Source organism: Cynara cardunculus, assembly GCF_001531365.2.
Source record: "Cynara cardunculus var. scolymus isolate 2C chromosome LG 12, CcrdV1, whole genome shotgun sequence".
Classification (NCBI taxonomy): Eukaryota; Viridiplantae; Streptophyta; class Magnoliopsida; order Asterales; family Asteraceae; genus Cynara; species Cynara cardunculus.
Window position 1 is genome coordinate 37,326,312 of NC_037539.1, and position 13,051 is coordinate 37,339,362.

General features: G+C 30.2%; 1 protein-coding gene across 1 annotated transcript; it reads right to left on the minus strand.

The window, feature by feature from the left end:
* Positions 1-7,642: 7,642 nt before the first annotated feature.
* On the minus strand, positions 7,643-8,197 carry LOC112523419 (auxin-responsive protein SAUR50-like). The gene has a single exon (XM_025133010.1). It carries the CDS (start codon positions 8,148-8,150, stop codon positions 7,725-7,727), a length of 426 nt encoding a protein of 141 aa, XP_024988778.1. The 5' UTR covers positions 8,151-8,197; the 3' UTR covers positions 7,643-7,724.
* Between the last annotated feature and the right edge of the window lie 4,854 nt (positions 8,198-13,051).

A 13,051-nucleotide genomic window follows, 5' to 3' on the forward strand; every position in this document is an offset into this window, starting at 1 on the left:
TTATAATATAGTATAGATTATATAAATTAAATTCTAAATATATACTTTGATTAAAAAAAATCACAATTTCCATCAAATATCACATGTGATATCCACAATTAATTCATTATCTTTTTCACCATATCTTTTTGGATTTACATTTTGAATCACATTTGATCAGCTTCGGTTAACATATGATCTATTACACATCATATATGATCCACTATGTGAATTTTTGAACATATTATATATGATAATATAGGTCTTAATATAAGTGACGTATTATTACATGTGATATTATTTACTTTACAAAAAAGATCTATAAATGTAAATATACATAATCACATATGAATAACAAACATATCTACAATTATCACATATGAATTGATTATAGATATCAAATGCGATATTTGAACCAGCATAAAGGGAAGAGAGAGAGAGAGAGATAAAATAATAATAATATTATTTATCAATTTGACCGACAGTTAATTGTACATTTGTACCTCTAATATTTTATAAAACATCTTATTTATATAATATTAAAACATTATATAAAAATAAAAATTAAATAATTTAAAAAAAGATGATGATGTGATTGGTGCAATGTGCATGGTTGTAAGTCAGGAAAATTAATAAAAATTACAAGTTGAGGAACATGACAATGTATTGCATGAAAGATGCCACAAACTATTTGATAACATAAATAAATTATAATATGAAATGCCACTTTGCATGCAACAACAAAATAGAGAGAGAGAGAGAGGGGATGAGTTATTATATAATTTTTTATATTTGTATAATCAATACAACTTAATTTCAACCGTTAATTTAATTTATTTTAATATGTGATTTCATAGAAGTTTTAATTGTTTTCAAGTATAACGTATTGATCATAATTAATGAACCTTATTCATCTGCCATAAATATTTAAATCATAATATATAAACTCTCATCATTTCCATAAATATTTCAATTTATTAGGTTGCATTGGTTGTAATGGGTTGCATTTGAAACAATCTCTCTCTCTCTATGTGTATATATATATATATATATATATATATATATATATTTTATCATGTGAAACCAACCTCTTTTTATGAGATCCGTAAGACCATTTTTTTACACTTGAAATTTCACAACAAAACACAGTGAAGATAAAAAAAAAAGTTCGAACATTTACAGCAAAAACATTGTGAATGTTATATTTATAGTATTTTGTTGTGAAGTTTCAAGTGTAAAAAAGTGATCTCACAGGTCTCACAAAAACCGGCTAGTCTCACATGATTCCAAATAAGTATGTGTGTATGTGTGTGCATATATATATATATATATATATATATAGAGAGAGAGAGAGAGAGAGAGAGAGATACTTGGGATCATGTGAGACAAGTCTGTTTTCATGAGACACATGATACAACCTTTTTACACTTAAAAGTTCACAAGAAAACACTGTGAAGGTAACCTTCACAGTGTTTTTGCTGTGAATGTTCGGCTTTTTTTTATCTTTATAATATTTTGTTATGAAATTTCAAATATAAAAATGTTGTCTCACGTATCTCACAAAAAAAGATTGATCTTACGTGAATCAAACCCTATATATATATATATATATATATATATATATATATATATATATATATATATATATATATATAAAACAAATCCACCCTTTATTATTTATTATTTCATGTTGTACAAATAATTTTTTAATCAAAGTTTAGAGGTATGTGAATAATAGACATTTTTGTTAATTGTATTATGGTGTTATTCTAATCAAAACCAAGTTTTTAAGTTCAGTTAGGGTCATAATGGAATACTCTATTCAAAGTTTTTGTATGTACAAATAACTACTACTTATTTATTTATATGTGTTTAGTTATGCATTCTGGTTTTACATTTTAACTTAATCCAACAATTTTATTTAAATAGCACTTTTCGGTTAAGAATAATAAACAGGGTAGTGTCGTTTTTCTACGAAAACTCATGCTAACATTGTATTATCCTGCAAACACTCCATCCCGAGAAACAAAACTCAATCTAACGTTCTTCTTTCTTTATTATCACATTCATTAACAAAACCCAGATAATCCAATCGTGTTCTTTTAGATTTATTTATGACATGCATATACATGTTTTCTGAGGCCACATTTTCCATCTGAACTAATCAAGAAATCATCGAGGCCGTACTTGATGTTATCTTCAGTTGATAACCCATTGAGGTCAATCGAGCATTCTAAATGGAAGACTTTTACCAACAGATTTTTACCTGGGATATCAGTCACTAAAGGGTGATTTGTCACAAAACCGTCATAAAAGTGGGTGGGTAAATTGTTGCTCGGAAACTCAAACTAGTGACGGATTACCCAAGTATTTTATTGGTGATCCTTTAGTATTTTCCTTGAAAAACATCGAATTCTACTGAAACATTGGTATTTTTGGGTGATACGTCGTCGGTAACCACCAACGAAAATTTCTCTTCGTGAATTTTTATGGGTAAAAGTCATTTTCTTTGTAGTGGAGAACCCCCATCAAGACCGTCATTGATATCATTTCCATTAAATTGAGACCAATTAAAAATCCATCAAAGCATCATTGATGTTATCATCGACAATCCATCAAGACCATCACTGACATCATTTCTATCAAATTAAGATCAATCAAGAACACATCAAGGACGACATTGATATTATTTTCCGTTGAATTAAAACCAATTAAGAACCCAATAAAAAAATTAGAGTATGCATGAATGAGGATATAATACATTCATGATGAATAGTATGCATATTCATTATGAATATCATAATAATAATCTATATTCATGATGAATATCATACATATACATGTATGTGTGTATATGTATAATTCGCTTTTTGGGTATTTATAATCAGTATCTCTAAGTTTTTTATTCAACTGTATTTAACATTATTTTAATTAAAAACAGGTTCTTGAATTCAGTGTCATAATAAAATAGTCTAATTGGTGATTTTTTCTATAAATAACTAACGGTATGTGTATGTATGTGTATGTGTGTATGTGTATATATATATATATATATATATATATATATATATATATATATATATATATATGGCTATTTGGGTATTTTTAATTGAGTGATTAAAGAATCAATAATTATAATTAAGTGTATCCTCATGTGATGCCTAGGTGTAATTATTTTACAAACAATCGACATCTTGTTTTGTTTCTTCTAAATTAAAAAATAAATAATTTTTTATATGAAATCGTTAATTATGTTATTCTGTTACATTATTAATCAAAAAGATCCTTTCAGGTGAAAAGTAAATAAACAATAACTTCATTTCAGTAATCATTATTTTATAATTTCTTACAAAAATTACATTATATTATATCAGCAATCATCAATTTATTTGAGTTGAGCAAAACTAAATTCGTTTGGTTGCGAAAACTCGATAGGTTTATGCTTGGCAATGGCGTATGGTTTGTTATCCTTGGTAAACCTGTGTGACAACCATCATAGAGCGAGAAATTTGAGCACCTTTCCGAACCATTACTTGTAGACACGTAACATTTATAATTGTTGTAAGTTGATTTAGAAGTTACCGAATGGGATAAAAAAAAAAGGGTAGATGTCACCCTTAACGCTCATCTTGGTGGAGGTAAATCAACACATGCATCCTACTAGCAGTAGATCAGTGCCCAGGCTCGAGCCTGGAATATTTCTAATATGGATTACACTCACAGCTATACTGTTGCTAGAGGTGCTACAAATGGTAATGGAGCAAATGGCTCTCAATGTGTAACGACTTTATCTCATACATCTCCTGCAGTATTGATTTTGGGTGTGCACACAACCAAAATTTTTGTGAGAGGGATAACTCATCCTATATTGATAGACAGTGGAAATCTAAACACCTTATAAGCATTTACTTTACTTTTTTTTTTTATTAACTTGGATATCCAACCTGCTATGCGAGCCGACTAATCCCAGGACAACCACCTTCTTTACAGATAGCCCGGAGTCACCACAAGAGAATTTTTATTCCTCATTGGATTTGAACCTGGGACCTCTTGGTACTTTTGACATTTGGAGCTAAACTCAAACCAATCAGACACCACCCTTGTGGTTGCATTTACTTTACTTGTAGAGACTACTAATACCTTACTATGTGGTTTTAAATTGATTAAGAAGTTACTGCTTTGTGTTTGAGATGTTACATTTTGCTTCGCCAACCAATTAGATATTCAACTTTAGCTTTGAGTAGTATGATTCGACTGTCATTTTGAGTAGTACTGATTCGACCTTTGCAGCTTAATTCAACAATTTATATACCATTAAAACTACATTATTCAAACAAAATTACAATTAAGTTCAAATCTTAAGAAATACTGAAAATCTGGGATTAAAAATGCAAATTACACAAAATGACTGATATTGAGGTCAAGAGCGCTTTGGTTATTTAAGACAGAAACCTAAGTCGTACTGTACTAGATTTGTACAAACATAATATTAAAAGTAGGTGATTTATCGGTCGTTTTTGTACTTAGTCGATAGAAAATGCAACATGTGAAGCTTTTTATTCTTTTTCTTAAACTATATAACTAAAAACAAAAACCGGTTTTCTGTCTTTTCTTTTTGAACGGGACAACATGTATTTGTTCTAAAAACAAAATATAACATCTCTGAATTTTCTAACAATTGAATTATTAATTTTATTAGAGCATGTTGCTAATAATTACAACACGAGTGTTGACAGGAGTGCTCATGAGTTGGGTTGATCGGGTTGAAGACATTTGAACAATCCAACCCAATGTTTGCGGTTTGAAAAATCTTAACCCAACCCAACCCAACCTGTACGGGTTGGTCGGGTTAATACTTTGGTACATTAAAATATTTTTCTAACCTAGAATATGTTATTTCTCTACTCATACTTTCTTTTTCATCATCAATCATTTAATACAACTTATCCATACTTCTTACGTATATCACATTCAGTTAATTTTCTCAATTACATATATATGTTCACAGTGAACATATATACGCATGAGTTATATAAAGATGTGAATACATTGAATGTGTATATGAATAGCATACATGATAGTGTAATTGTCTAATGTACATATTAATAGAAATTAAACAATCATATTAAATCCAAGAAATAAAATGATATCGGGTTCATCGAGTTGGGTTGGGTTCAAATAATAGTAACCCAGTATCAACTCAATACCTACTGTTTGACAATTTTACAACTCGATTAGACATTAAGTTGCTCCGGGTTGAGTTATTTCGTGTTGGGTTGGATATATTGGGTTGATCGGGTTTGTTCGGGTTTTTTAGCACCCTTAAGTGTTGACATGTACTTTTACAGTAATTACTACGATTAAAAATGTGATAATCAAATATGTAAATTTTAATCTGACTACTTTGATCGATCAATTTAATCAAACATTAAAGATTGATTTGAGCTTGAGCTCGAAGTTTATTGCTAGCAACAACTTCTTTATCATATTTTATATTTCGATTGTATGATTTAGAACATCAGAACATGTCCAACTCAAAAAAAAATGTATGCTTGTATGACTCGATTTGATTCAAAAAATTAATCGAATTTTTATAACTACGTAATGGTGTAATTGTCTAGTTTACATAATTTATACTACCTTATAAACCATATTTATTAAAAGTCTTAAAAACAACTTTTAATGCACAAAGTGCTATACATTTATGCACAAAGTCTTAAAAACAACTCATAATGCATTAAGTACTAATACTTTATGCATTCAGTTTTAAAATATCTTAATCTACAATTAAAATAATATATAGTACAAGTTACCATATTACATTTTCTTTTCATGTTCCCAAGATATTTTTGACCTCTTTCACTTATGTCTTCACCTAGGGGTGTAAATGATGCGAGTCAAGCTCGAGTATCACTATAATCGACTCGAACTCGAAACCCAATTTCCAAGCTCGAACTCGACTTGAAAATTTGCGAGTAGTAAAAATCAAAGCTCGACTCGAACTCAATAACTATTTCTCAAGCTCGAACTCGACTCGAAAACTCGCGAGTAGTAAAAATCAAAGCTCGACTCGAACTCGATAACTATTTCTCAAGCTCGAACTCGAATCAAGCTCGACTCGAACTCGATAACTATTTCTCAAGCTCGAACTCGAGCTCGAAGCAAGCTCAAACTACAACTCAAATCAAGCTTCACTCAAACTCGAACTCGAACTCGAACCAAACTCACCCATTGAAATTTATAAAATTTTAGGGTCTTTTCTTATAAATTTTAAAACTTAAAGGTATTATCTTAGTTTTATAAAACTAAAGGGATCAACTTCAAACTTTATCATCAAAAAGACAAAGTTAGAAATTTCATTCACCTCCCTTTCTTTTTATAACATTTTTTCTCATTTTCTTTACCATCTCTCTTCCAATGTGGGACAATTTTACGAACATTTTTTATAGTTTTTTTTAATCTTTTTTTAATTGTGATTTTAATAAAAAATAATTGATTAAGTTTTATAATTAAAAAATGCATAATTTTGTTTAAAATCTAAAAATACAAGACATTTTTATTATTTATATTTTATAAATTTTATCATAAAAACTGATTATATTTTAAAACTAATTATATGTAAAATAATCGAGTATCTCACGAGCTTTTCGAATTGAGAATATATCGAGTCGAGTCTATTCGAGTTGAGTGTTGACCGAGCTTTGACTGAGTCGATCTTGAGTAACTCGCGAGTTATTTCGTATCATTTACACTCCTACCTTCACCCTCTCATACCTCTATGTCTTCTCTCCGTCCCCCAATGTGAGATTTAAACTGATATTCACCGTGAGTTATTAAAAGTTCTTCAATTCATCTCACACTTAATTCTTTGCTCTTGGTGTAAATCGAACACATTTGTGAAATCGTTTAAATATGTTGGATTTTAAATATATTGGATTTTAAACTGTCATACAATTTTTTTCATCAATAGACTGTAATTGGAACCATAACTCTTAATTATTCAAGTTGTATTAATATGTAAAGACCAAGTGTAACAATTTTCTCTAATAAAACCAATGAAACTTCAAAATCATTAAAATTCACGGCTTCCGCCGCACTGCGCGGGTACACAACTAGTCATATTAAATCCAATAAATAAAATGATATCGGTTCATCAGATTAGGTTGAGTTCAAATGACCATAACCCGATTCCAACCCAATAGTTACGGTTTAAAATTTTACAACTCAATTGAACATCCGGTTGGGTTATTTCGCGTCAAGTTGGGTTATTTCGCGTCAAGTTGGGTTGGCCGGTTGATCCGGTTTTTGAGCACCCTAGTCTTGAAGGATCAGTTATACAGGAAATGAAATATTGAGGTGTGGAATATAAACTAATAGAAAAGAGGGGGGATCAGTTTTAGATAAGTCAACAAATTACAGGGGCCGGTTTTGCCAATTCGGGAAACACAATAAAAAAGTAGGCGTAAGCAAAATAAAACAAACTTGAATTTAATTTCTTGCCATTCAACTCGGAACGACTCGGTCTGAGTTCATTTACAACTCACTTTCCGAGTCTCCCAAGCAAAAAAAACACGACCAACCATTCTACTTCACCCCCGATTTTACACAAAAAAGGTGAAATAGACAACAAAAAAAGTCTCTAAACTACTTCTAGTCTTTAAAATTTTAGAATAGTAGTTAGATTTATCAAACTCGGTTTAACTCAGTCCGAGATGACTCAGTTTCTCCTTACGAGCAGCTGCTTTTTAGTACACGGATCCATGAAGGAGCGGCTTAGATTCCGCTACGTAACCGACGTGGCAAAATCTGTGAAAGTCTTCGAGCCGACCGGATTTGTTATTGTTATCAAGTTCCGGTCGAGAAACGAACCGGAGGATCTCTTCGAACTCCGATTCTTCACACGGTATCGTTAACGGACCTTTGTTGCAGAAGCCGTATTCTTCTTCGGCTTCTCTCAGAAGCTTCTGGAACACCGGATGATTCAGGTACGTTGCCCTCACGATAAACCTCCGGCAACTGATACCCACGCAGATCGCGACGTGTCCCGCCGGAACGTCGCTTGCCATCAACCTTCGAGACGACGATGTGGCTCTTCTACGCCAACGGCAGAGCATCTGGCGGACCCTAACAATGTGGCGAATCCTGCTTGATTTCACAATCGCCGGTGACATTTCGCCGTCGCAGTTGGTGGTTTGAGAGAACTCCGTCGTGATTTTTACGGTTTTGGGATAAAACGGTATCTAGGGGTTGTTGTTTTATAGGGGTTTTATGTGAACTAAAAAGACGAAAATGCCACTGAAGGTTTGAGATATTTACAGAGATTGTGTTGTTTGCCATGTGAGTGCAGGTACCAGGGCTATTCTGTAATTTTAACTTTAAATGTTTATTTAAGGGTTTGGTGGGTAATAAATTAATCATTATTATTTATACAAATTTGGTTTTTCACCCAAAACGGTTGTCCCCTTCCTATTTCATGGAAACCTCACTTTTTATTTAAGGGTGTTTGAAATTACTTATAAAACAGACTTATTCCAGTGTGATATGTGTAATAAATATTTTTTAATATTTAGATAAACAGTTTATATCGGTGTTAAACCAGTAATAAGAAGTTTTTAAAGAAGTTAAATCATTCTAACTTATAATAAGTTGATTTTTTTTAAGGCAACATATTTATTGAGAAGCAAATAAAACTCAGAAGAGAAGAGCTGTGAGTTATCGTAAAAAAGAGACGAACTCGAAAAAAAGCAAAGAAAAAACTACCTAAGTATGCCACAGCAAACAATAGTTCATAAAATACGTTTTATTTATAAGTTATCTCCTCTTTTATAAAATATATATCAGTCTTAGTACACTATAATAAACCTGGATTTATAAGACGCCAGATTGTTTAAGCGTCATAATAGAATACTCTATAGAATTTAGGTTTATGGGACCAAACTATAAAACGTCATATTTTACAGCACTACAATAAGTTTATAAGACGCTTTTAGATGTTTTAACAAGTTTTTTAAGACATCTCTAAAATAAAATATCATATTAGTTATTTTATATGACACTTTTGAAAAATGCCCTAGGAACCCATCTTTTTATAGAACATTTTTTCAAATAATATTCTATAAAACACTTAATGCGACACTTTATTCTATAAATGTCTTAAAAAACTTGTTAAAACACCTAAAAACGCCCTATAAACCTATTGTAACATTTTTAGATAAGACATTTTTTGGTTTGCACCTATAAACTTAAGTCATATAAAGTATCTTTTATGAGACTTCTATATTTTAGACGTATTATAAAATCAGTTTTGTTGTACCGATAAGAAATTGTAATTAATCATATATATCTTGATTAATATTAAACACAATGGTATTTTTATATATTATAATAATAATAATAATTATTATTATTATTATTATTATTATTATTATTATTATTATTATTATGTGTAAATGAAAAATGCAAGTATTGTGGTTATAAAACACTATGCCATCTTTAAAAACCTTGTATTTGAGTTTCAAAAATGGGCCTATCTCCATAAATCACATTAAAAGAATTCATATACAATTTTGAAATGTCATATAAATTTCTTTTAACTCAGTATTAACAATTAATAATCAGATACAAAGAACGTGCCTCGTGGATAATGAGTTGATATATCTAACGTCTGTTTAATGAATCGTTAGCTGGCTTTTTCAAAAAGAAAAAAGAGACCAACTTATCCATTTAATGCATACAGATTTATATCATCATAGAAATACTGTTCAAGAAAATTATTTTCATATATCTTCTGAATAAATTCCGTATGAAGAACTTGATGATCTTGGTTTTAAGCATTTCTAAACGTAATGATGCTATGTGTATATGGTATATATGTTTATCGAATCTCATCTTCCAACCAAGTTTTTTGTTTTTTTTCTTCACGGGTACAATTCATTCATCGTGATGTATTAAATACATAAACCGAGCATTCAGAGTCTGAAAAACCCTACCCCGTCATCAAATTCCCAATCTAATTAAATGAAACTTAAATTCGAGTTGGGAGTGATGATAAAATAAGCCAGAAAAAGACGGAAATCCACAATCAAACTGAATCTTGAATTTAGGTTACGGAGGTTAAGATCTGTTTAATTAGAGTTATGACTTTTTAGAACAATACCATATCGAATAACTCTGTTGGTATTATTAAATATGCATGAAAGATGTAACAAGAGAATCTGATAAGAATGTTTTATGTTTATGAAAGAATTTGATTTGTTAGATCTAATTAACTGTATTTTGATTTAATCTATTAGAAGGTTGATTAAACTAAAGGGACGTTTATTAAACGCTTACCCAGTAAGTAATTTACTGGGCAATTTCCTCACTGGATGAACATGACAAGAGCCAATAATCTTACTCCGTAAGAGCGATAATAAGGACGGAGAGTCTTACCCGGTAAGTGAGGGTGATGACTCTTACCTGGGTAAGTGTTTACCAGATAAATTGTTGCATATGATACGTTTTGATGTACTACAATCTTATCCGATATAGAAAACAAACAATGATGAATGATGTTTGTATGTATGTATGCATGCTTGTAGTTGTATGCATGGATGTATGTTTTTTTTTGTTTTTTTTATAGGGTGTCTGGGCCAAAGCCCGACTAATCCCCAGCAATTTTGGAGGCTAAACATGACCCCACTTAAATGTCGCCAACACTCCCCTCCCAGGGCTCGAACTCGGGTTCATGACTATGTCATGCCCAAGCCTTACCACTAGGCTGGAAGGTCTTTGACTGCATGAATGTATGTTACCCATGTGTGTGTTTTGTTGAGCATGCAATTTGCTAAATTAACATTACTCATTATTTATTTCAATTGAGTGGTTGTTTGGGATTGCTTATTTAAAACATCTTATGCTTTTTTGTAAAAGTGTTTATCAACTTGTGTGGTGTTACATCAGAGTTTTATAAAAGGTGTTTGAATTAGCTTATGACGGGTACCAAAATGTAATAAGTTGATAAGTTGATTTTCAGTTTTCGAAATTTTTTGCTTATACACGTAAAATGACAAAAAAAGGACATTCCCCATCTCCCTTAACCTTCATGGATGATTTTCTAAGTATTCATCGACATCAACCAGAGCATCCTTCTGTAACCCTAATTGCAAAACCTAAACCTCAATCGACAAACTTTATAAACCCCATCTCCATCTCTCAATTTACAGACTATTTGCTCATTCTTTTACAAATGGGGTCGGAATTTCTTGGCTGAATCTCCAATTGATGATAGGTAGGTAGAGACTTGTTGGAATTCATCCAAATTCATCTATACAACTACGATTATCTCCATTCTTTGCAAATAAGGGATTAAGAAGTGGATCGATACTGGTTTTGTACATAAATCGTATTTGTTTTGATCAATCAATCACCGTCTTCATTGATATATGCTGATTCTACTACTATTCACACTGTGTGTTCTTGGTGTTTATGTATGTGTGTGTGTGTGAGAGAGAGAGAGATGAGAGTATCTGGCTGAATTCAGATGGTGAAACAAGAAAGAAAACATGAAGGACACAAAGGTGATCTGATGAGAAGTAAAATGATTAGGCTTTCAAAGCTGATAAGTTGTTTATGATAAGTCAGAAATGAGTAACTTATCAAAAATTCCTTATTACCCGTTTGACACCGATATAAGCCTTATTTTTTTCTCATTCAAACACTAAAAACTGTTTAATACTAGTACCATATCAGAATAAGTCAATAAGTAGTTCAAATAAGCAATCCCAAGCACCACCTGAAAGAGTAAATTATGTTTTACATCCCTGTGGTTTGTTAAGAACTGTGATTTTTATCCATGTGGTTTAGAAATTTTGGTTTTTATTCCTATGGTTTAAAATTCATTGCTATTTTCATCTTTATAATTACAGTCTACTGTTGTTTCGGTCCCTTTGGTTTATGATTAGTTACTATTTTGGTCATTTATACTTAAAAAGTACGAATTAGGTTAAGAATGAAAATAACAATAAATTACAAACCATAATTATGAAAATAACAATAAATTGCAAACCCACGAAAATCAAATTTCTAAACCATAAGAACGCAAATTAAAATTATTAAGAAATCATAAAAATGAAAATCATAATTTACTCCTAAAAATATCTATAAATTATATGTCTTTATCTTATTTTTATTTATTAATTTATTTTATTTGTTTAATTTCAAATTTAATATTAAATCAGATAACAGTTAGGAGTTGTTTGGTTAGTTTTTCATTAAGTCATGTATGAATAGAGTTGTCTTTATAAGTTAAGAAAGTTTTTGTTTATGTGAGTTTTTTCTTAGATAGAAGAAGCGTATTTTTACTTGGGAGGGGTGATTTTGGATTAAACTTGATTTTTTGTATAAAACTCCCCCTAAAAACTTATTGAATAAGTCATTTTCTGTATCATTAGATCACCATCAAATAATCATTTATAACTGACAAAATAAACTGTAAGTCTTGATAAACTCATTAAGTTAGTAACAAACAAACCTAGAAATAATGTAATCTATGGAAATCAAAATATATTAATCTTGAATTAAAAAATAATAATAATTTTGAATATACAAACAAAATTAATTAAAAAAATAAAAATAAAAAATGGTTGGCGAAGAACATTTAAGCGCATTTAGCGCGCTTGGGAATCATTCCCTTAAAAGCAAATACAACAATTTGTGGCCATTCATTTGGGATTAATAATAGCTGTTTTTACCATTTTTAAATCAAAATTGAAAATACAATTTTGTTTAAAAATAAAAGGATTTTTATTTAAAAGTCATTTTTTTATGTATGATGTATTCTTTATTGATGTATATTACTTAAAATTCAAGATTACAAATAAGTTGTGCATAAATATAACTTATTAAAGCTTCATGTTTGAATTCGTGTAACTAACTGCGGATAAACATAATTAAATAAAGAATAAACATCTCATTTTAAAAAATAAAGAATTTAAAATATAATTAGGATGGTTATGAAGTTCTAACAAAATAATTACTTATTATCTTTATAAAAAAATATATTATTAAACCAAATATAAATTACATCGTTTTT